Source organism: Uranotaenia lowii, chromosome 3, assembly GCF_029784155.1.
Source record: "Uranotaenia lowii strain MFRU-FL chromosome 3, ASM2978415v1, whole genome shotgun sequence".
NCBI classification, from domain to species: Eukaryota; Metazoa; Arthropoda; class Insecta; order Diptera; family Culicidae; genus Uranotaenia; species Uranotaenia lowii.
Window position 1 is genome coordinate 58110421 of NC_073693.1, and position 27346 is coordinate 58137766.

A 27346-nucleotide genomic window follows, 5' to 3' on the forward strand; every position below is an offset into this window, starting at 1 on the left:
ATCAAGGTAATGTTTTTTCTCCGTAGTTTTTTCGGATGCCGCCTTTCATTTCTTAAACACCAGGAAGCACTTTCGGACGGAGTGGAAAGTAGAGATAAACGCACTATTCTGTGATTAAAACTGGAAACACTCCTCCTCAACACACGCTTTTCATATCTCTGCATCGCACCGGACCATAATCGTCGCCTTGACTACGAAGACCCTCTCCCGGTTTCGCTCGACGTCAACCTCTCTTCGGTTCGCTCGAAAACTATCTTCCGTCTGGCCTGACGCCCTTCTTGCGAGGCTTGAAACTCTCCATTGGCTCCAGCCCGACGTCCACCACTTGGCTTCCCGGTCCGACGCCCTTCCATGGCACTGGCTTGACGACCTTCCCTGGTTCCCAGCTCGTAAGTTCTCCAGAGGTCCGGTGACCACCACCTGGCTTTCAACTTGACAACCTTCCACGATTCCGGCCCGCCAATCTCCCATGGCTTCTGGCACGACAACCCATAAGTAATTCCGGTCCACTCCAATGGCTCCGGACCAACGACGTTCCAAAACATCTGTCCGACGACCTCCCACCCGGGTCTCTTGGCTTGTCGACCTCCAGCTGACTTCCCGGTCCGACGACCTACCAGGCTACTGGCCGACAACCTCACACGGTTCTGGCTCGTCCTTTCATTGGCTTCAAGGCTGATTATACTTCCACTGCCGATTCCACTCTTCCTTTGCACTAGTGCTAGGCCCATTACCTGTTAAACACCAGAGAGCACTTTCGGGCGGAGTGGAAAGGAGAGATAAACGCACTATTCTGTGGTTAAAACTGGAATGCTTTATTATGCGTAACCCTCTTGATTATATACATGAAAAACTCTTAGCACACACATTGCACTATATGCATTTTTCAATCATACGCAATGCAGTTGCGCTGCTGGGCGTGCACATCTTAAGCCAATTACGTTGATTTATCGAGAATTCGTCATTGGAGTAAACGCTGAACTTTGTGTGTAGACGCTCCGCTACGAATCTTGAACTGGTCAGCTTTTGTTCATCCCTATTCTGATTGGTAAGCCTGCCCAACACCACCGAGAAACCCCATCAGCAAACTTCCGGGCTGGCTGTACGGGCTGGAAAAGCACTAGACAGCGAAAGAAAACATTGAGTATTGTATCCACGTTTAGAAACTGTTGCATTTTCAGTATGGACAAACACATATGGTCTTCCATAATTTTAAATCACTTCCGCTTTTCTTGTTGTACTGCAAGAATGTACGATCGATCTCCAGTATTTCTTGTTCTGCTAACATGGGCTGGGCACCCCCAGCTTTGGACCACCAGGGATTGACGGCGGCTTGGGTGTGCAAATCACGGCTTAGTTATTGCGCCTAGGCCCCTCGGATTTTGTCTCGTGTATGATCCACTTTCGAACTCGAAACCCATACCTTTCCAGTGTCTAACGAATGAAATGGAAGATCAAAAGGAGTCCTGTTGACGCAATGTGGCAACATTTAAGTGATTCCCCGCCAAGAATGTACTTTATATACACCGACTGAGATGACTTAGGAGGCAGCAGAAGTCGTTCTATCTGCAGAATCCCGAGAAGCCCGTTTGGAGGGTTCTTTCGAGATTCAGTCTCAACTGGCATTATCGATCAAAAGACACTTCACAGCTCAGTTATTCTAACGATTGTTATCGCTGATGTTAAGAGCTTGTCTCTCATACTCTTACAGCCAGAGGCATAGCTAGGATGCCACACTACCCTGAGACCTTAAAAATTGGGTTATCACGCTTTACTCATCGGAGGTCCGCATTACCCATCGTTACTAACCTAGCATAATTTTTTTTCGGCGTCCTAACACATCCTCTTCACCGCGATCTCGGTTGCCGTGCCAGATCCTCACCAGGGAAGTGAGCCAAGTTGTGACGCCACATGTTTGAGGTGAAGGTGTTATTTCACAAAGCTCCAGAAAATGCGTCAAGTAATAGTCCACTTCATAGCTGCAAGCCTCCGAGACCTCGGCTTGATGCTTGCAACCTACTCTTTGCTTCAAGTCACATTGTGGAACCTCTCCCTTAGAATCCCAACGTCTGGATCTTTTCGATCTCAGTGAAACTTCAATCTTATTTACTTAACTCTAAGTCATCATCATACATCAAGCTTCTTACAAATCCATAAACCACCAGCCCACAGAAAGAGTACTTATGTATACCGTGACCAAAAGACCAAGTTTCGATCTCATGACTGCCTGCTAATAAGACCTCAACGCTATCGTTTAGGCCACGGTCGACGGCATCCACATTTTACCTTTTTCGCCGAAATTTGATCTAGTTCAAGGGTCAGTATATCTTTTTCTTTACTAATTTTTCAGCGGTTCTTATATCATAATTCAAGTTGTAAATTTCTCTTCAAGTTGAACTAAATTTTCTGTATTAAAGTATAAAACGCCTTATATGTGCATTGTGCAAGTATGATTCCCATGAGCCATAGATTTTTTTTTGTTTTTTACACGTCTCTCCTTTAAAGAGTGTTGAAAAAATCGAGCCTGGATTTTCCCCACCGTCAAAACATAATCATAAAGATAAGAAACGTTTTTCGGTTGATCTTCCCAGCCAAGAAACAAAGAAAGCGGTTTTCGCGCATAGCTGACTTATCGGGTCCCTAGTCGACCAGAAGAAAAGTTGAACAAGAAGACAAAATGGGGAAAAAATGAAAACCAAACCAGACGTTGGGCTTCGAGTCGGAAAGACCGGCTAGAAGGAAGCGGCTCCTGATTCCACGTCCACGGTCCAGGCATACCTGTCGGATGCGCTTTTCTCGTTTCTTTTTCTGTTCCAATCGAGTGGAAAATGGCTTTATGATTTATGTTGTCGAAAGCATACTTGGCTTGATGGCCTCCAATGAAGTAGATACCGGGCAGAGCCCAATTCTGCCATGTTATCCTTTTCGGAATTCTTTTCTTTATTTCTGCCCCTCCCGCCGGAAGGCTCCTGAAACATTCGCCCGGTCCGCCTTCCCCTACTTCCAAGGCCGAAGGTGAGCAGCGATGAAGTTCAAAAACCAGAAGCTCCAGATTACAGTAACCGCTTCAAGACACATACACTCCTATGCATACATACGAACGTATGGAATCCTCCAATACCGGGAGAGCTACCGTTTCGTTTGCCACAGCATTTTGGTGACTGAAAATGAAGCCAGACATAAACCTGCCTCGGAAAATCCAGCGGCGAGAGCTTTTGCTGCAGATAACCGACATCTCATATAACGTCAGGATTTACGATTAGGGTTGCCGAATGGAGAACCGGCTTAAGGGGGGAGGGGGGATCCGTCGTTCCAACTTTTCTGCAGCAAGCCATTTCCGGTGCGAGGCGCAGCCGGAGCATTTTTGTAACGAAAAAGGTATCTACCCCGGGCGGGAACGTTCCAAGCCAAGCCAAGGGTGTGCGCTTTCGATTCGAAAACGAAACGAAAAATACCCTCTTACCTACATATGTGTATGTATGTATGTATGTATGTGCCCCGGACTTTATGAAGTGGAAAAACAAATAGCCAAAAGTCGATAAGTCGTTACGGATGTACGGTTTTGTTCAATCGACTGGTTTATTGAAAATAGGTGGAATTTTTCACCTGCTTAGCATATACCCGGGATGAGGCCAATTTTGCTGCAATAAGACCAAGATTTTGTTGAAATGAAACAACATAGTGTTCAACATCGACTATCAGTTTTAATGTTTGCAGTTATGTTGTTTTTTAGATGCTTTTTAGATAGAGTGCTCTATATATGTTCCGATAGGAAATATTAGTAACATTCCATACGGTTCATTTCATTTGGTAGAACTGTAGAACTGAATATGTTCCTGGGCAAAAATATAAAATTATACCGAATATTAACTCTGAACCTAATGCGGAACTTATTTGTCATATGAAAGGTGTCTCTCAATAAAATTGCATAGCAAAAACATTAACTAACAAACCGATCTTTGTCCAACTTTAATACTTTTGAAATATTTACTTCATTCAACTTCAATAACATAACCGTTTTCTTGCATTTAACGCTCGCTTTACTCCACTTATCAGGATCTGTAAAACTCTGGCTGTAGTTTCTTGAGCAGATAGCTTCCCAGATCATGTATTTCTCGGAAAACTTTGAAGGTTTCTGGTTACTTGCCTTCTCTGGAACGCAACTTTTTGACCACATCCCTGACCAAAATATGGAAATTCCGTTTAGAGCCACCTTTAAAATGCGCTTGTGATCCTAATCACTAATAGAACATCCGATCACACGATATAGGCGATGGGCGCGATCGCAATCCCAGTATACAATTTCTCGTGTGTTAAACAGAGCGAGCCATAGCCTTCACTCCATTTTTACTCTGAAAAGCTGTCATTCTTATGGAAATCTGTGTAAGAGTGAAAAGCTGGCCAATTTGGTAGCACTAATGGTGCCTTCGCTTCGCTTGGAGCGCCGCCTGTGACTGCTGCTTCCTGAATTCGGCTGTTCATCGTTCGGAGCGCCGACTAGTTTGGCCCGGAGCGCCGACTTGGTTGCATTACTGGCGCCTCTGCTTTACTCTTCGGCCGCCCTTCGCCAGGGGCGCCGCTTGGATGGCACTTTTGGTGCCTCTGCCTTGCTCTTCAACCACCCTACGCCTGGGGCGCCGATTGAATGGCACATTTGGTGCTTCTGCCTTCGGTCGTCAGCCGCCCTTCGCCAGGGACGCCGATTGGATGGCACATTTGGTGCCTCTGCTTTGCTCTTCGGCCGCCCTACGTCAGAGACGCCACTTGGATGGCACTTTTGGTGCATCTGCCTTCGGTCGACAGCCGCCCTTCGCCAGGGCGCCGCTTGGATGGCACTATTGGTGCCTCTGTCTTCGGCCGTTAGCCGCCTTTCGCCAGGGACACCGGTTGGATGGCACTTTTAATGCCTCTGCGTTGTTTTTCGACCGCCCTATGCCTGGGGCGCCGATTGGATGACACTATCGATGCCTCTGCGGCCGCCCTTTGCCTATTGGTTCCTCTGTCTTCGGCCGTTAGCCGCCTTTCGCCAGGGACGCCGCTTGGATGGCACTTTTAGTGCCTCTGCTTGGTTCTTCGACCGGCCTATGCCTGGGGCGCCCATAGGATGGCCCATTTGGTGCCTCTGCCTTCGGTCGTCAGCCGCCCTACGCCATTTGTGCCGTTTGGGTGCCTCTGCTTTGCTCTCCGACCGCCTTACGCCTGCGAAGTCGATTGGATGGCACTTTTGGTGCCTCTGTCTTCGGTCGGCAGCCGCCCTTCGTCTGGGCGCCGCTTGGATGGCACTACTGGTGCCTCTGCTTTGTTCTTCGACCGCCCTATGCCTGGGGTGCCAATTGGATGGCACTTTTGGTGCCTCTGCTTTGCTTTTCAATCGCCCTACGCCAGGGACGCTGATTGGATGGCACATTTGATGCCTCTGCCTTCGGTCGTCAGCCGCCTTTCGCCAGTGGCGCGGCTTAGATGGCACTATTGGTGCCTATGTCTTCGGTCGTCAGCCGCCCTCTTCCAGGGACTCCGATTGGATAGCACTTTTGGTGCCTCTGCCTTTGGTCGTCGGTCGTCTCGTCGACGGATTTTTGCCAAGGTACCGATATTGCGAGCCACCTTCCCGTCGGCTTTTCTGGGACACGCTTTGGAGCGGGTTTCTGCACTGTGGGGTAAGATTACGTTAGCGCGAGATGGTTGCTGCACTGCAGGGTAGTACTTACCTGCTTTTCGGCAAATTCTGCAGCACGTGGTCACCAACACCGCTTCTCCAAGATCTTGGGGGCACTTTTTACGTCCGTCTACAACGGTACTTTTTCGCGAAATGGCTACAATTTGACAATTTCGTTGCACGTTGCGTTTGCTTTCCTCGTTTTTGGGTGCTCTTAACTTGAAATTGCACGCTTGGCGCATTTTAACCAGAGTTGGTTTCATATTAACAACACGCTAATTTTCATCAGTATGGGGATGGGTTTTATGTGTTACTATTGCCAATCGCTTGTATCGTATTATATTTTAGGACTAATAATGTAACTATAAACATAATGTTCGGTTTAGATGATTTTGAAATGGTGTTTTTCCATATAAACTGCAGGTCAGTCAAGATTCTGATTGCTTCTGAGCTTAAATTAAGGCATCTACAGCACCAGTATTTCGCCTTTGTTTGTGCAATTTAAGCAGAATTCGTGGTGTCATGATAAAATCTGATTTTTTCTTCACGTTGTCTTTTTGACAAAATCATCTGACATCCCTGGTTGACAGCGAAAGAGATTTGAACTTGGGCCTGCTTAAAATAGTATAGCTTATCTTTACTTAAACACAATTTTTCATCAAAATAACAGCTAATCGGAATAAAATTGGAGTAAAGGCTATTGCTTTCTGTATTTAACACATAAGAAATCGTATATCGGGATTGCGATCGCGTTCATTGCCTTTTCAGTGTAAACCGTACACGTTTAACTACTTTTACTCAAATTTCAACAGAAACTATCCAATGGGTTTTTATTTCACCTTTCTTTCCGTAAACATATACATATTTTTTACAAACCAGTTCAAGTTAGTGGTAAGTAAAAAAAAAAACAAATAAGTATATTTGACGAAAAATTTAAAATATAATAAAACAGGAAATTTCAATTCCATTTAATGATAGTTTTAATAATTATTCCCAGAGGTGCAAAGCATCGCATCATTTTGTAAGCAACGTTTGACTTTTTCCCGACCACATCAAACTAACTTCATCTTCGGAAGCGTCGGCTTGCGAACATAGCACGCCGACTTTTGATTGTAAATGAACGCATCGCAACGACGCTGTGGCACGATTGGTTCAAATGACTGCATCTCTTAAGTTCATTCCGATGCTTTGCGAACAGTTCGCCTACTGATTTTAAGGCGACGTCAACCGAAGGATCCGTTCGTTTGAATTTATCGGGGATAAGTACAAACGACCTTATCGAGATAGGGTCGTTTGAACATTCAATTGAATGTTCACTTTTGAACGTTCAATTGTATGTTCGTCTGATGCGTTCGGCAGCCTAAGGCAAGACGCCGAGCCGTGTTAGGATGGGATGGATTATCGATATGGTGCATTGCTTGCGTGTGGTGTTCGGACGTCGCTCGACGATTGAGGGTGTCGGGTGTCTTGTAGCGCGCGGATGACTAGGTAAAGAGAATGAGGCGCAGTTACAGTTTACTTTAAAAGTCCAATTTTACTGAATAAAATGCAAACCGCCCAACTACGGTTGGGCTTGTAAGAGATTGTTTATTCTTTTTCAATCCAATTTGCGGATATTGGCTGTTTGCTTTAGTTCTGAACCTTAAACTAAAGCAAACCATCATTATCCGCGAAATTTAATTTCAGGTTCAGTATGCATGAAAATCTGTTTTCAGATTTCAGATTCCCATTTCAGATTCCCATTTCAGATTCAGATTTCAGATTCAGATTTCAGATTCAGATTTCAGATTCAGATTTCAGATTCAGATTTCAGATTCAGATTTCAGATTCAGATTTCAGATTCAGATTTCAGATTCAGATTTCAGATTCAGATTTCAGATTCAGATTTCAGATTCAGATTTCAGATTCAGATTTCAGATTCAGATTTCAGATTCAGATTTCAGGTTCAGATTTCAGATTCAGATTTCAGATTCAGATTTCAGATTCAGATTTCAGATTCAGATTTCAGATTCAGATTTCAGATTCAGATTTCAGATTCAGATTTCAGATTCAGATTTCAGATTCAGATTTCAGATTCAGATTTCAGATTCAGATTTCAGATTCAGATTTCAGATTCAGATTTCAGATTCAGATTCAGATTTCAGATTCAGATTTCAGAATCAGATTTCAGATTTAGATTTCAGATTCAGATTTCAGATTCAGATTTCAGATTCAGATTTCAGGTTCAGATTTCAGATTCAGATTTCAGATTCAGATTTCAGATTGAGATTTTACATTCATATTTCAGAATCATATTTTGATTTAGATTTCAAATTTCAGATCCTGATTCAGATATCGGATTCAGGTTTCATATTAAGTATTCAGTTTTAGAATTAAGGTTAAGATTTTGGGTTTAGATTTCAGATTCATATTTGAGGTCCTGCTTACTGAAAATTACTTTTTGTTTGGAGCCGAAGGGGTATAAGTGCAGACCCCTTTGCCACCAACCCAAACGTCATTTCCTGTACGAAGTGTTCATTCCATCGGGACGGAATAAAAAGGAATTTAATTGGCATTTGAAAAGTAAATCATGTTTGAAATATACTACCAACAGTTAATCATTTCATTGCATTTACTGATAGTTCTTGTGAACAAAATATTATCATATTTTTCATTAATATTAATATTGTATTAATATTATTCTTAATCATATTGTGTACGCCACGAATTTGGGACTCAATATATTTAAGCTCAATGTGTATAAGTATGAGATGATTGGGTTAACGTTGAAGCGCTAGTCGTAAATGTACTGTTAAACATCAACTCATAATGAGCGGAAGGCCATTTCCAATCTGAAATCTGAATCTGAAATCTGAATCTGAAATCTGAATCTGAAATCTGAATCTGAAATCTGAATCTGAAATCTGAATCTGAAATCTGAATCTGAAATCTGAATCTGAAATCTGAATCTGAAATCTGAATCTGAAATCTGAATCTGAAATCTGAATCTGAAATCTAAATCTGAAATCTGATTCTGAAATCTGAACCTGAAATCTGAATCTGAATCTGAAATCTGAATCTGAAATCTGAATCTGAAATCTGAATCTGAAATCTGAATCTGAAATCTGAATCTGAAATCTGAATCTGAAATCTGAATCTGAAATCTGAATCTGAAATCTGAATCTGAAATCTGAATCTGAAATCTGAATCTGAAATCTGAATCTGAAATCTGAACCTGAAATCTGAATCTGAAATCTGAATCTGAAATCTGAATCTGAAATCTGAATCTGAAATCTGAATCTGAAATCTGAATCTGAAATCTGAATCTGAAATCTGAATCTGAAATCTGAATCTGAAATCTGAATCTGAAATCTGAATCTGAAATCTGAATCTGAAATCTGAATCTGAAATCTGAATCTGAAATCTGAATCTGAAATCTGAATCTGAAATCTGAATCTGAAATCTGAATCTGAAATCTGAATCTGAAATCTGAATCTGAAATCTGAATCTGAAATCTGAATCTGAAATCTGAATCTGAAATCTGAATCTGAAATTTGAATCTGAAATCTGAATCTGAAATGGGAATCTGAAATCTGAAAACAGATTTTCATGCATACTGAACCTGAAATTAAATTTCGCGGATAATGATGGTTTGCTTTAGTTTAAGGTTCAGAACTAAAGCAAACAGCCAATATCCGCAAATTGGATTGAAAAAGAATAAACAATCTCTTACAAGCCCAACCGTAGTTGGGCGGTTTGCATTTTATTCAGTAAAATTGGACTTTTAAAGTAAACTGTAACTGCGCCTCATTCTCTTTACCTAGTCATCCGCGCGCTACAAGACACCCGACACCCTCAATCGTCGAGCGACGTCCGAACACCACACGCAAGCAATGCACCATATCGATAATCCATCCCATCCTAACACGGCTCGGCGTCTTGCCTTAGGCTGCCGAACGCATCAGACGAACATACAATTGAACGTTCAAAAGTGAACATTCAATTGAATGTTCAAACGACCCTATCTCGATAAGGTCGTTTGTACTTATCCCCGATAAATTCAAACGAACGGATCCTTCGGTTGACGTCGCCTTAAAATCAGTAGGCGAACTGTTCGCAAAGCATCGGAATGAACTTAAGAGATGCAGTCATTTGAACCAATCGTGCCACAGCGTCGTTGCGATGCGTTCATTTTTTTCAACCACAAGTTAGGCGTCGTAGCTGATCTTAACCTTTTCAAGAAATAATCAGCTTGCGACTTTTTCTCGACGACGTTTGCGCTGAACGTTCATTTGCACCTCTGATTATTCCTTGCTCTTGACTCATATAACTTGCTGAAGATTTGATTTATGAGAAGAAATCGACTAACGACTAGAGATGCGCTGTGAAAATTACTAATTTCCCAAAGCCAAAAGAAGAAAGCCAACAAACTACATCGTTTTCATTTCAAACTGCAGAGGTTTGTTTCGAACATCAAAGGAAAAAAAAACAACAAAAATTGCTCATTCAAAATCACTTTTGCTCGATCATCGTCACATACACACACTCACTGGCAAAGGCAGACCAATCCATACTGTTTTTTTGTGACATTTCACCACCGGACCACCATCCGCACCATCTGCATGCTCGTTGAAATTCCTACCGTTTTTTTTCTTCTACTTCTCCTTCTCTTCATTTCTCTACGTGTATGCAATATAGTTCCTTACTGCCCGCTGAAGATATGAGAGAAAAAAAACCGAAACCATCTGAATGTTATTGGTTGCTGTGGAAAGCTAATCGTTTTCCCCACTTTATAAAATGTTTCGTTTCAATATCCGAAAAGATTTTTCTAAAAATATGTGAATGTGCATGTAAAAAAATATTTTTTTCTAAATTTTGTGTTTTTTATTAGGATCAATCCAGTATTGATTTTAATATTTCAACAAATGAAACAAATAATTGATCATTTTCGGGATTTTGTCACAAAATAGAAAATGTTTTTTTGTTTTTTTTTTTTTTTTTTTGCTCAAATTAATCTTTTAAGCTTGTATATAAGAAATCTCCACTTTAAGCTGGAGTAAGATTGTATTCAGAAATAACATTGAGTTGGTTTTTGCCTTATTAATATTTTTTTCCTATTTTTTAACCCCTTTGATCATTTTTTTTGGAAACCATTTCGTTTGTTTGAAAGCTTAACGTCATTTCTTATATAAATACCAAACAGGAGCGCTTTCAATTGACGACCGTACGGTTCCTCTACCGAGAAGTTGACTTCGCTGTGAGCGGAAGAAAGACAGAAACAGCTAAAAGAAAACCCTAGAATGTGAGACAGAAACGAAAAAAAAACCGTTAAGGGTGTATTTTCGGACCAATCGAAAGAACCGAAACCAAGGAGCTAAGAGAAACAATCCAACAGAGTGTCGAAATTCGATTCTGGATTAACTCGTTTGATTTGTTTGTGTGTTTGTTTCATCGTTTTTTGGGTTTTTTTTTTATTCTTTTAAACTTTAATGGATTGTTTTGTTGATGACACCAGAACTTTAGCCTACTTTTCTGAATTTTGTATTTATGCATGTTGTTCTTTGAAATTTTTCGCTAGAGCTGTCTTTGGTTGTTTTTGTAGTTTAATTTATACTAGTTTCAGTTCCTAAATAAAAAAAACCTAGTCTATTCGATATTTTGGTTACTTTATTCAAATTCAAATTTCTATAATTTTTTCAAGCTTTTCCAAAATATTATGTTTGTTCTTCTTCCCATTGTTTACTATCTTATCTGATTACGTTCCCATTATACTATTTTTAATGCAATGTGTGTTTTGTCTTCATCTTTTAATAGGCATTAAATTTTCAATAAACCTCCATCGGTCGATTTTTTGTTCAAATAAAGCTGTAAACACTTAGCCTCGATACTCTTCTTCATAAAAGTTATTAGAGCGAAGTTATAAAATAAAAAAATGTTTTCAAACAAAAACAAGTCCTTTTAGACTAATGAAACTACTCATAATGAATGTATGCCAAGCTTCTCCCTTACAAAATAATTTGATTTCATTCACCTAAAAATGCTATGAGATAGTCTTAATCTACATGCGTTGTCTTATTTTGCATATGGATTTTTGCAAGTAAAATCATGTTTATTAGAAATGTTTTCGTTCCCGTTTGATTTATCGTTTTTATCACGTATCTCTCATCGATCAAACCACACATTGACTACAAAGATGTTATGTATGTGAAATTAAACTGTGTATGCAATATCGATCAACTACGTCGAATCCGTATGTGGTATTTTGTTGTGCGCGCCATCTGATAGATCATTTGCGAAACAAAATTGAATAATTAAAAAAAACATACAAGAACCCATAACGAGTCCAAAATTTGAGATCATCAGTCGACTTAGAAGTTGAAATGTAGGACCAAAACCACCTCCATATGAAAAGCATAAGCAACAATCGACGTGTAACTAACAATCTATTACTGATTTTGCAAACCCCTGGAGTCGGTTACACAATGCGAGATATCCGGTACTTCTGGAAAGACGGCCTAAGTAGTGTCGGAATGAGCAGAGAAGTAGAACTACCACAATTTAGAGTACTGGGTCACAGGCAGAGGGCGACCGAAATTAACCTTACAACAGGTACCCCATCATTAGAAAATTATTTATCAATCATCCAACCCGAAACCAAAAGCAAAACTCACATATCCTTCTTTCTCTCTGTTCTATCGCCATTCCGTTTTCTTGATTTCCCCATATCTGTCGTCTATCGACCTCATTTCTACGATCCTTAACCGAAAACATTTTCAAATATTGATTTCCAACCATTTCTGTCATCCGTCCAGAATTCCAATGAAAAATTTCGTTTTAACCTTCCAAAACAATCATCATCTTCTGTCAGTACTTCTCTGGAGACCTGTAAATGGACTCTAAAGCTTCACCCAAATCATTGTTGTAATTCAACCATGCCATCGTTTTGAATCATCTATCATTTCATGTTTATTTGAAAATAGTTCATATGAACCATCACCTAGAGCAAAGCAAACGCTCGAAACAATATTTCCAATCGTTTAACCCAATTTTCCCATTCACTCAATCTCACACAAACACAAAAGAACACACAAAACACACACTGATCTCTATCTTGTGTCACCACCCGACACTGTTTTCTTTTAAAAATCCCAAGAGCAACAAAGAGCACATGTTCAAATCGGTGCATAAACAAAAACTGCAACCTAAATATTTATCTCTCACTTGAATTGGACACCTTTTTGTTTTGAACTACTTTTCGTTTTTTTTGTTTTTCTGCCATCAAAAACACTTTTTTGTGTACTGCGGAAGGCTGCGGCACACCTTCAAAACACTTGAACACTCTCTGTCCGCAGTTTCAAATTGTGTAACATTTATCCCACCTGGTAGTGTCAACAAAAAGGCTTCGATTTGTGATGCATCATTCTCGCTATTTTCCTCGGTGTTTTGCAGGGGAGAGCTTATTATGTGACTTGAATGCTTGAACTTTTTTGACAGTGTACGCTCGGGCAGCGTTTCTAAATCCCTGAATCATTTCTTTAGTAAAATGGTAAGAATGTGGTGCTCAGAAGCATTACTATTATCCCTATCATTGAAAGTTGGATTTCGTGTAATTATTTGCAGTCGCAGTTTGCCGTACAAAGGCTGACTGAAAAGTGCTTAGCGTGTAGAAGTCCAAAAGATTTTACACTGATTTGACAGGTCGCACTAATGTCGCAGTCATGAGTGCGCAGTCCAATCTAGTGCGCTGCGTATAAAATATATTCTAAAATTTAAAAAAAAAATATGATTTACTAAAAAAAACCATTTTTGGATTTTATTATTTGAAAATAAAAACAAAATACGTGACTACAGAAAAAAAACACCGTATGTTTACATTTGAAATTTACAAAAGATCGAAGCTTTTTTGTTTGACACAATTTAAATAAAAATAATAATAATAATAACACAATTATATATGATACTTTTGAAAACTACAAACAAGATAAAAATTTAAAAAAAAATCCAAAACTACTTTTAAAAATAATTTTTTGAAGATAAATTTTGTTGTCTGTGCTATTGAGTGCCACACGAGGAGTTTTTTCAAACCCAATAGACAATAGGAGAAAAAGTGTACATACTCTAGGAATTTCAATATCTTCCCTCCTAAACGATCCAACTCTATAAAAATATGCTTGTAAATGTCTGAAAAATTGAGTGGACATAGTTTCAGACGCCGTACGAACTTTTGAACAAAGATAAAGTGCCTCTTTAACTCCTAGTTCCCCTATATTTTGTAAACAATCCAAAAAAACACTGATTTTGACTCAAAAGTTTGGAACAAAAATAGACCCATCCAATGTGATTTTTCCGAGGAATCAAATGAATGCTATTCGCGCTACCACTCGCTTCAGAAAATGGAGTTATGGCTGATTTAACCCTCAAATCCTCTTTATTTTTAAATAAATAATGAAAAAAGTAAATTCGGATTTTTAAATTTTGATCCAAATGAGATCTTGTATATTTTTTTTTCCGAGAAATCAAATGAAGGCTTTTTGAGCTACTTCACGCATAGGAAAATGGAGTCATGGCCGTTTTACCCTCAATCCTCTTACATTTTTCAAAAAGTTCAGAAAAAGCATGTCCGGACTTTTAAAAATTATGAACCAAAAGAGACTTATCTCATGTGATTTTTTTTTTCAAGAAATCGAATGAAGGCTATTTGAGCCACCGCACGCATCGTAAAATGGATTTATGGCTGTTTTACCCTGATTTCCCCTACATTTTTTATTTAATTCAGAAAAATGCATGTTCGGGCTGGAAAAATTTAAACAGAATGAGACTTATTTTGTGTGATTTTTTTTTCGAGGAATCAAGTGCATTCATAAGTTTCATTTGGTTTTAAATTATGAAGTTCCTACATGCATTTTTCTGAAATATTTGAAAACTGTAGGGGAATCGAGGGTAAAAACAGTCATAACTCCGTTTTCCGATCCGTGTGTTGCTCAAATAGCCTTCATTCGATTCCTTGGAAAAAACACACTAGATTGTCTCATTTGCTCCAAAATCTTCCAGTCCGGAAAAACCATTTTTTAAACTTTTTCAAAAATATTGGGAAATTGGGGGTAAAACTGCCATTATTCCAGTTTCTGATGCGTGGGTTGCTTAAATAGCCGGATTGCTCGGAAAAAATCACAGAAGATAAGTCTCATTTGATTATAAATTTTCAAGAACGAACAAACTTTTTTCATAATTAATTGAAAAATATAGGGGAATCGAGGGTAAAATCAGCCATAACTCCATTTTCTGAAGCGTGTGGTGGATCACACAGTCTCCATTCGATTCTTCGGGGAAAAAAAATCACACATGATAGGTCCATTTATGTTCCAAATTTTTGAGTCTAAATCAGGGTTTTTCTGGATTGTTTACAAAATATTGGGGAATGAGGGGTTAAAAAGGGATTATATCCACTCGATTTTTCGGACATTTTTCCTAAAGGTAAGTATTTTTTCATAGATTTGGATCGTTTAGGAGGAAAGATATTGAATTTCTTCGTGGTTTATACACTTTTTTTCCCCATTGTGCAATGTTCAATAAATATATATTCACTCAGAAATAAGCGATGATTTATGAAGAATTTTAATTTTCACGTGGTATTCAGTAAGATTTTCTAATGAGTGTCTAAATGTTGAAATTTTTAATTGTATAGCTCTTGATAAAGAGGTTTTAATATCACATTTTTCGAAGAGTTGGCATGAAATTTTAGAACAAAATATCTAACAAGTGACCTTTTTTTATGTAACATAAATAATAAAAATAAAAAAAACAACCCTCAAATATCAATTTGAGTGCACAAACGTCAATCACTTATATGTTTCCAGGCAAAAATGATAAAAGGTTCACCATAAAACACTTAAAAACACTGTTTTTTTTATTGTCAAACAATTTTTGGTTCAGTCAGCGTTCAGTTTTGACCTTTTTATCATAAAAATGTGTTGCTGATTTCTACATTAATATTATTTTTATTAATTTCTTTTGAACTAGAAAATGTGCGCAGGCAACAATGTTTCGAAATTAATGCACGCGTGCTAAATCCGCATTAATTTTATGTCATTTCAAAACATTTAACAATCAGATTCAGATTCCGAATGTCTAAAATGAATTTTATATTCAGATTTGAGATCGGAACTCGGTTTTCGATTCTGAATCTGGTTTCCGAATCCGAATTAGAAGTCGATTTCGATTTCTATATCGAAATTCCTAATCTGAATCAGAAATTTCGATAAAAAAAAATTCGGAATTGAATTCAAATTCAGAATTTCGAATTTGGATTCGGAAACCAGATTCGGATCCAAAATTTGGGATTCAGAATTTGGATTTTGAATTTAGATTCAGTAATTGGATTTGGAACTCAGATTTGAATTTTGATTCTGAATTTGGATTTGGAGTTCAGATTTGGATTTGGAATTCAGATTTGGATTTGGAATTTGGATTAGGATTCGAAATTCGAAATTCGAAATTCGGACTTCAATTTCGGATTTGGAATTCGAATTCGGAATTCGGATACAACATTTGGATTGAGATTCGAATTTGGTAATTTTGTTCGGGATTCGAAATTCAAAATCAGAATTCGGATTCAAAATTCAGATGCCAAAAATCAAAACACATACAGTTTTGGGATTCAGAATCCGGTTTCGATAATGAAGCTCCTTACTGTCTCGCTGTAAATTTTCCTTGAAATAAAAACATTAGTTTAAAAAATTCAAACAAATGAAAGAAACGGCTTCTGCCTTGTTATGGTTATCATTCAGCGAAATCCACAACGTCATTAAACATTTTCCGATTCTGAGAGTCACGCACTTTTCGACAATGCGATCGATTTCTCTTCCGAAACCGGAATACACTGAAAATCGAAGCCGGTTTAGTTTTTTAAAACATTTTTTTTTTTCAAAACGTTCAACCGAATGAATGAATTGAGTTTTGTTTTTCTAGGTTTAGTTGATTTCAGCATTTGATTTGATTTTATTTTTAAGGTTTTTTTTCTTCTTTTCTAGAGAATGTTTTTACCTTAGCTATCAATCACCTCATCATATCGAGAAGACTCTGTGACAATTGGGGCCATTTTCTTCGGTTTAACGATTTGTTTTGAACATTTTTCGAACGCCCAATTGACACGTTTTGCCAAAGTCTCGCTCTTTCTCTCTTTCCTGGGTTTTTGAGCCCCGTTCAAATGTGAAAAGCCAGTTAGCCAGCTGAAAGAATTTACTACTCTGGTGCACAAGATAGTTCATTTGTTAGAGAGCTTAGAGTTTGAATCGAAAAAAACCCCTTTTTGAGAGTTAGATTTGGTAGGAACTATATTTGGATTTAAAACAATCGTGTGAAACTAAGATTGATTCCAGCCAACCAGAAAATGATCCTTTGGATAGTCGTATCAAACAGAGAGAATGTGTAATCCATTTTTAGAGTGTGATCCTGAATGACGCAAAAATTTAACCTCGATAAGCGGATTTTGTACCTTAACTAAGTGTTATGTTTCTTAGCTCACCAGATGTCGTGTTAAATTCTATGTCTAATTTCTTGCCTATTTTTTTACCTCTGTATAATTGCACAATTGCCACCAAACCAAATCAAAAACCAAACCAAAAAAAAAAAAACAAACCAAAAAACAAACCAAATTGTCGTGCAAAAAATCCATTCCTCTCACAACCTCGCTAGTCGGATACACGATGCGAGATATCCGATATAAATGGAATGAAGGCCCCAATTCAGTCGGAGTCTCGAGTGAAGTATCTTTGCCTCAGTTTAAGGTTTTGGGACACCGTCAGCGTGCTATGGAAATCAGTCTCACAACAGGTACCTGTAGACGGTCACCGAATTTCTTAATTTTTGCTCATCTATAACAATACTCCGCCCCTTCAGAAATCGAAAAAAAAATCATTTTCCGTTCATTTCGTTCCCCTTATAAATGTCTATCTCTCTCTGTCTATTTCACCTCTCTCTGAACTCAAATTTCAAGCCCACGAAATTCCCTCAAACATAAAAAAAAATCCAATCGAAATCAACCTATCAACTATGATCTACATCTTTCGTCCCATCCATTTCTTTTAACTCATAACCTCTGTTTTGCTCTCGTATCGAGAATCCAACAAAATCTAAACGTTTCATAGTCTTAAGTTGATCCAAATGAAATTGAAATCAGTATACATTCATAGCGCTGAGAAATCTTCCCTTTCATTAAAAAAAACATCCCTAGCAGAATTAAGCCTATCATCCCAAAAAATCAACACCTCAAAACCACCTCAACACCTCCCACTCTCAAAATAAATAAATCCATTAAAATCTAACCGCGCGTATTCGAACCTCCTACCACCAACTACTTGAAAACCGGTTTTAAAACACCGGCTTGAATATGAATTAATCAATTAAGAAATAAGCATTCTTCAAAGCGGAAAAAAACCAAACTTACACCCTAAACATAGAAAAACAATGCGATGGCTTCCACTAAATTTAACTAGAACCAAAACAACTTTACGAAGTAACATTAGAGAAAAAAAATCAAACCAAAGCTCGATTCCAACAGCAACCGAAAGTGAAACAAATGGAAACGAGTCCCTCAGGGAGGTTTACAACATTCTGCGTACAATTCTTAAAATTTGAACCAGTTCTTCTATAGTTTCATAAGTAAGCTCCTGGCTATGTTTTAATAGTCTTCCCCCCGATCATCGACCTCACCACAGCGATCCATCCAACAACTGTCTTCATCTTAAACAAGTAAGATTTTGTGTCGTTTTTAGAGAAAACTCCGAAAGTGTTCGTTGTTGATTCGATTAACATTTGAAAAGGATTTTACTTTGAACGGGGAACGGTTTTTCTAGGTTATTCAATGGTTTTACTAACTAAATACAGAATCCAACTATCAAAAAGGCATACTTAAACATGAGCTTTCCGACTGGAGATCAGTGGTCTTCCGGTCTGACGATCTCCCAATGGAGTCCCGAAGGCTTCTCTGAAGACCTCCTAATGGATTTATGCTCTGAAGACCTTCCAGTGGCTTCCTGGCTAGACAAAATTTGAATTGCTTCCCAGTCTGATAACCTTCCAATAGATCCCTAACTCGACGATCTTACCACGGTTTTCCGGTCAGACGATCTACACTGACTTCCAGATTCAACGATCTTCTAGTTTATCACAGATCCAACGACCTTCTAAGAAATTCCCACACCGACGACCTGTCGATAGCTTTCCAACTTAAAGAAGACCCAATGGGTTCGACGACAATGAATTTCTGGATCTAGTGACCTTCCAAAAATATCTTGGTCCTACGACCCCCAATGGTTTGATGGGACGGCTACGACCTCACATTGACTTCCGGAATGCACGAACCTAATGGATTACCAGACCGGTGACCTTTCAACGACTTTTCGGCTCCACGACCTCTCGGTTGTCTTTCAATTCGACAACTACAATGTATTCCCGTTCCGCCGACCTTCCAACGACTTCCCTGCCTGGAGACCTCCCAATCAATCCTAGGTCCTACGACCTTCTAATCAAGTTAATGGATTCCAATTGGGACGACTCTACAATGACGTCTTAACTTGACGACATCCAAGAGGCTCTCCGACTCGACGACCTTCTAAAGAATTCTTAGTCCGACAACCTGTCAATGCTCCATGGATTATCTATCCGAAGACCTTCCACCTCGTGGCTCGACAACCTTCCATTATGGTTTCCCGGTCTTATGTTCTCCCACTTGATGCCCTTCTCTAGGTCTTAAGACGAAGACGTACTTTCAATCGCCTTAACGCTTTTTCCAGTGATTCACGGTCCAACGACTTTGATCTGGCTCCAGTTCGACGGCCTTTCAATGGATTATCGGCTCAACGACCTCCAAATAAATTTCTGGATCTGGCGATCTTCCGAATATATCTTTTTCTTACGACTTCCAATGGTTTGACGAGTCGGCCTGGACCTTACATTGCCTCCCGGACTGCACGAACCTAAGGCATTACTAGACAACCCTTCAACGACTTTTCGACTCCACGACCTCTTTTTTTTCAACTCCAACTTTCAACAAGTTCCCAACCTAATGACCTTCCACCGGCTTCTCTGACTGGAGACCTCTCAATCAACTCTCGGGCCTACGACGTTTTAGTCAAGTCAATGGATTCCCGTTTCGACGACCTTACAATGGCTTCCTGACTTGACGACGTCCCAGTGGTTCTCCGACTTGACGACCTCCCAATTCATTACAGCTCAACGACCTTTTAATGAATTTCCGGTTCGACGAGCTCCATGGATTTTATATCCGAACACCTCCCATCTCGTGATTTGACGACCTTCTAATATGGTTTCTTGATCTAATCACCTCCCAAAAGATGTCCTTCTTTCATTTTTCAGACGGCGACGTAGTTTTAATCAGCTTGACGCTTTTTCAAGAGATTCACGGTCCAACGACCTTCATCCGGCTTCAATGGACACCTGACTTGACGACCTTCTCCTCCCAAAAGCTTTAGGGTCTGTGAACTTCCGATGGATAGCCGAGTTTACGAACTCGCATCAGATACCTGGCTGGACGGCCTTCCAATGGCTTCCTTGTCCAACATCCTCCCAAGGGATACCCCTATCCGAAGATCTCCCACCTCGTGGCTCGATGACCTTCCAACATAGTTTCCCGGTTTAATGACCTTCAAATAGATGTCCTTCTTTCGGTCTTTAGACGGCGGCGTACTTTCAATTCCAGTGATTCACGATCCAGTTCGACGGCCTTATATTGGATCCCCGACTGGACGAACTTCCCCTCCCAAAACTTTAGGGTCTGGGAACTCCCGAAAGATACCCGAGTTTACGAGCTCGCATCTGATACCCTGCTTGACCAACATCCTCCCAAGGGATATCCAAATCGAAAAACTCTCATAGAGGATTCCAAATCCGACGAACTTCCAATAAATTTCCGGCTTGACGATCTCCCAATAGCTATCCCGTCCAATACCCTACCCAATTGATTCCCGACTCGATGACTTCCTAATAGATACCCTACTATTGAAAACATTCTCATTTTTTATTCAACACCCGTTAGACGTTCTTCCAATGGCTTTCTGGTCAAACCACTAGCCAATGTATGCATGGCTTGACGACCTCGTAATGGATTCTCCACGACTTCTTTCCGACTCAACGACTTCCCAATGGATTCTTGTCTCGACAAATCTCTTGCTTATGACGACCTCTTGATGGAATCCTGACTTTCTGACCTCCCAATGGATAGCCGAGCCGACAACTTTTCAACATCCTCCTTGGGCGAGATCATCCTCGTCCTCGTCAATGAACTCCCAACACAACAACCTCCTAATGGACGACCTTCCGGTAACTTCCAGAACATTCCAATGGCTTTCAAACGTGTCGTGCTCTTCATGATCCGATGTCTTTCCAATGGCTTCCTGGCCCGACAACTTCCTGAGGGATAGGATACCCGACTAGACGGCCTTCCAATAGCTTTCTGATCAAACCACTACCCAATGGATGCACGGCTCGACGACTTCGTAATGGATTTTTCACTTCAAGATCTTCAAAAGTTTTTGGGTCATGCGACTTCGATTGACGACTGCATTCCAACTCAACGACCCCCAATGGATTCTTGTCTCGACGAATCTCTTATGAAGACCTCTTGATGGAATCCTAATGGATCCCAATGGATAGCCGAGCCGACCTTAATTTTCAGAACGACCTCCTAATGGATACCCTGCTGGACGACCTTCCGGTACCTTTCAGAACATTCGATCGGCATCCAAACTCGTCGTACTGTCCATGATTTTCTGTCCGACGACTTTCTAATGGGCTCTTGGCCGGATGACCTATCTAGTTTGTTTCCGATCCAATGTCCTTTCAATGGCTACTTGACTTGACGACCTCTAATGGCTTCCTGGCCTGACAACCTCCTGACGGATTCACATCCCGACGTACGGTTTCCGACGTACTAGTGCTCTCAACTTTAAGGACTGCTGTTCAAATATTCAGTGAAAAATAGGAAATTGTGCATTTTCGATCATTATTTGAGCAAAATAGCTGAAAAACCTAGTTCTCAACTTAAATCTTGTTGGAACTTAAGGTTTTTCGGATCCTCCAGAGAAAAACCTATCCCGGCAGCAGAAGATTCTGCTGCACCGTCGACGAACCAGAACACATTGTTTTGGTTCTCCCTTTTTTTTGATTAATTCGTCTATTGAGAACAATAGCGATTGATCATTGATGATTGCTGATGACAGTTGGTGGTGATGTACACGGTACAAATGTTTACATCATCACACTGTAAAGCAAACCTACTCAAACTGTGGTTTACAGTAACACCGCAGTGTTGGCAGATAAGAATGAATAGATTTACCGGACTACTCATTGAGAAATGAGTATCTTTACTGTTAGGGAATATGAGAAGTAGAAAGTGACAAATAGCTATCGCTAATGTAATGAGTACTATTAGAGTGACAGGACGAATGAAACTGAATAAAGATTAACTCGTTGAATCTTTCGATTTCAACTAATCTGAGTCTTAGAAAAATGAATGAACTTTGATGTTCAGCTTAATGGCTTGTTTAAAGCTTCTTTTTAAGAGCTGAATAAATTTTCAAGAGACCATTCTATGGAACTTTCGATTACTGTATTTGTACAGCTATCTTATTTTCCTCGGGTAAAGAACAACTTTCCGAAATTATCAAGAAAATTTCAGTTTCGTCGAGCACATTAACACACATTTCTCTCCACGGAGAAAGAATCAGCAGCGACTACTTTCGAGGGGCTTCGTAAAACGACACGAATCAACAAAGTTAATGAACCTATTCATCCCTCCCACTCATCAAGCACGTCAACTTCCGAATCCTGGTGCCAAATTAGATTAGTCAAAACGTCGCTTCGCCTAACCGCAAGTGTCGTCACCATTGTTCAAAGCTAATCCATAATCCGCTCCCGTGTAATTAGTTTGCTTTCATCAGAGCTCTCTCCTAATATCCTCGCCTCCGCCGGCAGTTAAGAATCCGTGGAGGTTCTTCCATCGTTTCCCCCTGCCACAAACGGCACAGAACTCAATCATTCACAGCAAGAGTCACAAGAAACCTGGAACCTCCCCATTCACCCATTCACCCATCCACCATTCATCCATTCAAAGTCTCCCCCCTTCAAGAACCTCTAAAAAAACCACAACAAACAGAAAAAAACCTCATATTGCTTCTGCTGGTGGATCGAGTACTCCTTTGGGCCGCAGCTCCTCAAAACGCGGCCCCCCACCCACTTCTTCTGGACCACCTTGGCTGGGCTCCTGCCGCTCCTCCGGGGCATGACCGGTAACAACGACGCTAATCTACACCCGCCAGGACATGTCCCGTGTGCCCAAACTGAGCGGCGGGCGAAGGGAGTGCTTCCCACCTTCAGCCCAGCTAAAACCTAGAGCAAATATGCTCTATTTTGGAACACTTTTCTGCATCTAACAGCAGTGTTCTAGGAGTAAAACAAAGAATATTTAGCTCAAGATCTATTTTTACTCCAAAATTTACTCAAATTACCTCAACCTAAATTTTAAGCAAAAACTAGCCCAAAATGAATTTTTACTGACAAATATCTAAAACAAACTAGCAAAAGAAATCGTCTCGACCACCTAATCTGTGTGCCTAAATGATCACAGGGCGCTTTCTGTCGGGGTGTTTCCCAATTTCTCAGATTTGACGTATCGGTTGGATTTCAGTTCATGAGTTGTTGTTGTTGTTGTTGTTCGTACTTAACAAAAACGCCCCCACTCCCCGTCTAACCCTCCCTTAACCATTTTTTTTTGTTTGTTCATAATTGTGTCTTGTTTTTTATTAACTTCTGATTTTTAATCACATCTTTAATTTGATTTATTAGATGAATGAACTTCAATTGGTTTGATTGATTGTTTTTCAGACAAAAAAATATAAAAAATATTTCAACAAGAATAATTTTAAAAGAAAAAATAAATTAAAAAAGTTGAAATATTTGATCTCTAGAAATAATAACACAACAATTCGAATCAATTCCAAACATTTTCTTTGAAAAAAAGTTTAAAAAGTTTCTGGCAACACTGCATATAATTTATTACACCCAAACAAAAAAAAAAGGATCAAAACACTACCAAGAATTTTGTTAAAAAAATGTTTAAAATCTTTCCCTAAAACGTATTTCAGAAAAAGAAAACTTTTTGACAACAATTTTGACAATTTTGACAATTTTGACAATTTTGACAATTTTGACAATTTTTTCAATTTTGACAATTTTGACAATTTTGACAATTTTGACAATTTTGACAATTTTGACAATTTTGACAATTTTGACAATTTTGACAATTTTGACAATTTTGACAATTTTGACAATTTTGACAATTTTGACAATTTTGACAATTTTGACAATTTTGACAATTTTGACAATTTTGACAATTTTGACAATTTTGACAATTTTGACAATTTTGACAATTTTGACAATTTTGACAATTTTGACAATTTTGACAATATTGACAATTTTGACAATTTTGACAATTTTGACAATTTTGACAATTTTGACAATTTTGACAATTTTGACAATTTTGACAATTTTGACAATTTTGACAATTTTGACAATTTTGACAATTTTGACAATTTTGACAATTTTGACAATTTTGACAATTTTGACAATTTTGACAATTTTGACAATTTTGACAATTTTGACAATTTTGACAATTTTGACAATTTTGACAATTTTGACAATTTTGACAATTTTGACAATTTTGACAATTTTGACAATTTTGACAATTTTGACAATTTTGACAATTTTGACAATTTTGACAGTTTTGACAATTTTGACAATTTTGACAGTTTTGACAATTTTGACAATTTTGACAATTTTGACAATTTTGACAATTTTGACAATTTTGACAATTCTGACAATTTTGACAATTTCGAAAATTTTGACAATTTTGACAATTTTGACAATTTTGACAATTTTGACAATTTTGACAATTTTGACAATTTTGACAATTTTGACAATTTTGACAATTTTGACAATTTTGACAATTTTGACAATTTTGACAATTTTGACAATTTTGACAATTTTGACAATTTTGACAATTTTGACAATTTTGACAATTTTGACAATTTTGACAATTTTGACAATTTTGACAATTTTGACAATTTTGACAATTTTGACAATTTTGACAATTTTGACAATTTTGACAATTTTGACAATTTTGACAATTTTGACAATTTTGACAATTTTGACAATTTTGACAATTTTGACAATTTTGACAATTTTGACAATTTTGACAATTTTGACAATTTGACAATTTTGACAATTTTGACAATTTTGACAATTTTGACAATTTTGACAATTTTGACAATTTTGACAATTTTGACAATTTTGACAATTTTGACAATTTTGACAATTTTGACAATTTTGACAATTTTGACAATTTTGACAATTTTGACAATTTTGACAATTTTGACAATTTTGACAATTTTGACAATTTTGACAATTTTGACAATTTTGACAATTTTGACAATTTTGACAATTTTGACAATTTTGACAATTTTGACAATTTCGACAATTTTGACAATTTTGACAATTTTGAAAATTTTGACAATTTTGACAATTTTGACAATTTCGACAATTTTGACAATTTTGACAATTTTGACAATTTTGACAATTTTGACAATTTTGACAATTTTGACAATTTTGACAATTTTGACAATTTTGACAATTTTGACAATTTTGACAATTTTGACAATTTTGACAATTTTGACAATTTTGACAATTTTGACAATTTTGACAATTTTGACAATTTTGACAATTTTGACAATTTTGACAATTTTGACAATTTTGACAATTTTGACAATTTTGACAATTTTGACAATTTTGACAATTTTGACAATTTTGACAATTTTGACAATTTTGACAATTTTGACAATTTTGACAATTTTGACAATTTTGACAATTTTGACAATTTAGACAATTTTGACAATTTTGACCGTTTTTGACAATTTTGACAATTTTGACAAATTTGACAATTTTGACAATTTTGACAATTTTGACAATTTTGACAATTTTGACAATTTTGACAATTTTGACAATTTTGACAATTTTGATAATTTTGACAATTTTGACAATTTTGACAATTTTGACAATTTTGACAATTTTGACAATTTTGACAATTTTGACAATTTTGACAATTTTGACAATTTTGACAATTTTGACAATTTTGACAATTTTGACCGTTCTTGACAATTTTGACCATTTTGACAGTTTTGGCAATTTTGACAATTTTGACAATTTTGACAATTTTGACAATTTTGATAATTTTGACAATTTTGACAATTTTGACAATTTTGACAATTTTGACAATTTTGACAATTTTGACCGTTTTTGACAATTTTGACAATTTTGACAATTTTGACAATTTTGACAATTTTGACAATTTTGACAATTTTGACAATTTTGACAATTTTGACAATTTTGACAATTTTGACAATTTTGACAATTTTGACAATTTTGACAATTTTGACAGTTTTGACAATTTTGACAATTTTGACAATGTTGACAATTTTGACAATTTTGACAATTTTGACAATTTTGACAATTTTGACAATTTTGACAATTTTGACAATTTTGACAATTTTGACAATTTTGACAATTTTGACAATTTTGACAATTTTGACAATTTTGACAATTTTGACAATTTTGACAATTTTGACAATTTTGACAATTTTGACAATTTTGACAATTTTGACAATTTTGACAATTTTGACAATTTTGACAATTTTGACAATTTTGACAATTTTGACAATTTTGACAATTTTGACAATTTTGACAATTTTGACAATTTTGACAATTTTGACAATTTTGACAATTTTGACAATTTTGACAATTTTGACAATTTTGACAATTTTGACAATTTTGACAATTTTGACAATTTTGACAATTTTGACAATTTTGACAATTTTGACAATTTTGACAATTTTGACAATTTTGACATTTTGACAATTTTGACAATTTTGACAATTTTGACAATTTTGAAAATTTTTACAATTATGACAATTTTGACAATTTTGAAAATTTTGACTATTTTGAAAATTTTGACAATTTTGACAATTTTAATAATTTTGATAATTTTGACAATTTTGACAATTTTGACAGTTTTGACAATTTTGACAATTTTGACAATTTTGACAATTTTGACAATTTTGACAATTTTGACAATTTTGACAATTTTGACAATTTTGACAATTTTGACAATTTTGACAATTTTGACAATTTTGACAATTTTGACAATTTTGACAATTTTGACAATTTTGACAATTTTGACAATTTTGACAATTTTGACAATTTTGACAATTTTGACAATTTTGACAATTTTGACAATTTTGACAATTTTGACAATTTTGACAATTTTGACAATTTTGACAATTTTGACAATTTTGACAATTTTGACAATTTTGACAATTTTGACAATTTTGACAATTTTGACAATTTTGACAATTTTGACAATTTTGACAATTTTGACAATTTTGACAATTTTGACAATTTTGACAATTTTGACAATTTTGACAATTTTGATAATTTTGATAATTTTGACAATTTTGACAATTTTGACAATTTTGACAATTTTGACAATTTTCACAATTTTGACAATTTTGACAATTTTGACAATTTTGACAATTTTGACAATTTTGACAATTTTGACAATTTTGACAATTTTGACAATTTTGA

General features: G+C 37.5%; 1 protein-coding gene across 9 annotated transcripts in view; it reads left to right on the forward strand.

The window, feature by feature from the left end:
* The window catches only part of LOC129754645 (gamma-aminobutyric acid receptor subunit beta), a 307093-nt gene that overhangs the window by 235039 nt on the left and 44708 nt on the right, over nucleotides 1-27346 (forward strand). For 6 of the 9 annotated variants that reach the window (XM_055750818.1, XM_055750812.1, XM_055750813.1 and 3 more), the window contains exon 7: nucleotides 17330-17467. In XM_055750818.1, the coding sequence (XP_055606793.1) occupies nucleotides 17330-17467 (138 nt within the window). Of the gene's footprint in view, nucleotides 1-12106; nucleotides 12245-17329; nucleotides 17468-27346 lie in introns of all 9 variants that reach the window. The other 3 variants (XM_055750816.1, XM_055750814.1, XM_055750821.1) reach the window with 1 other exon arrangement.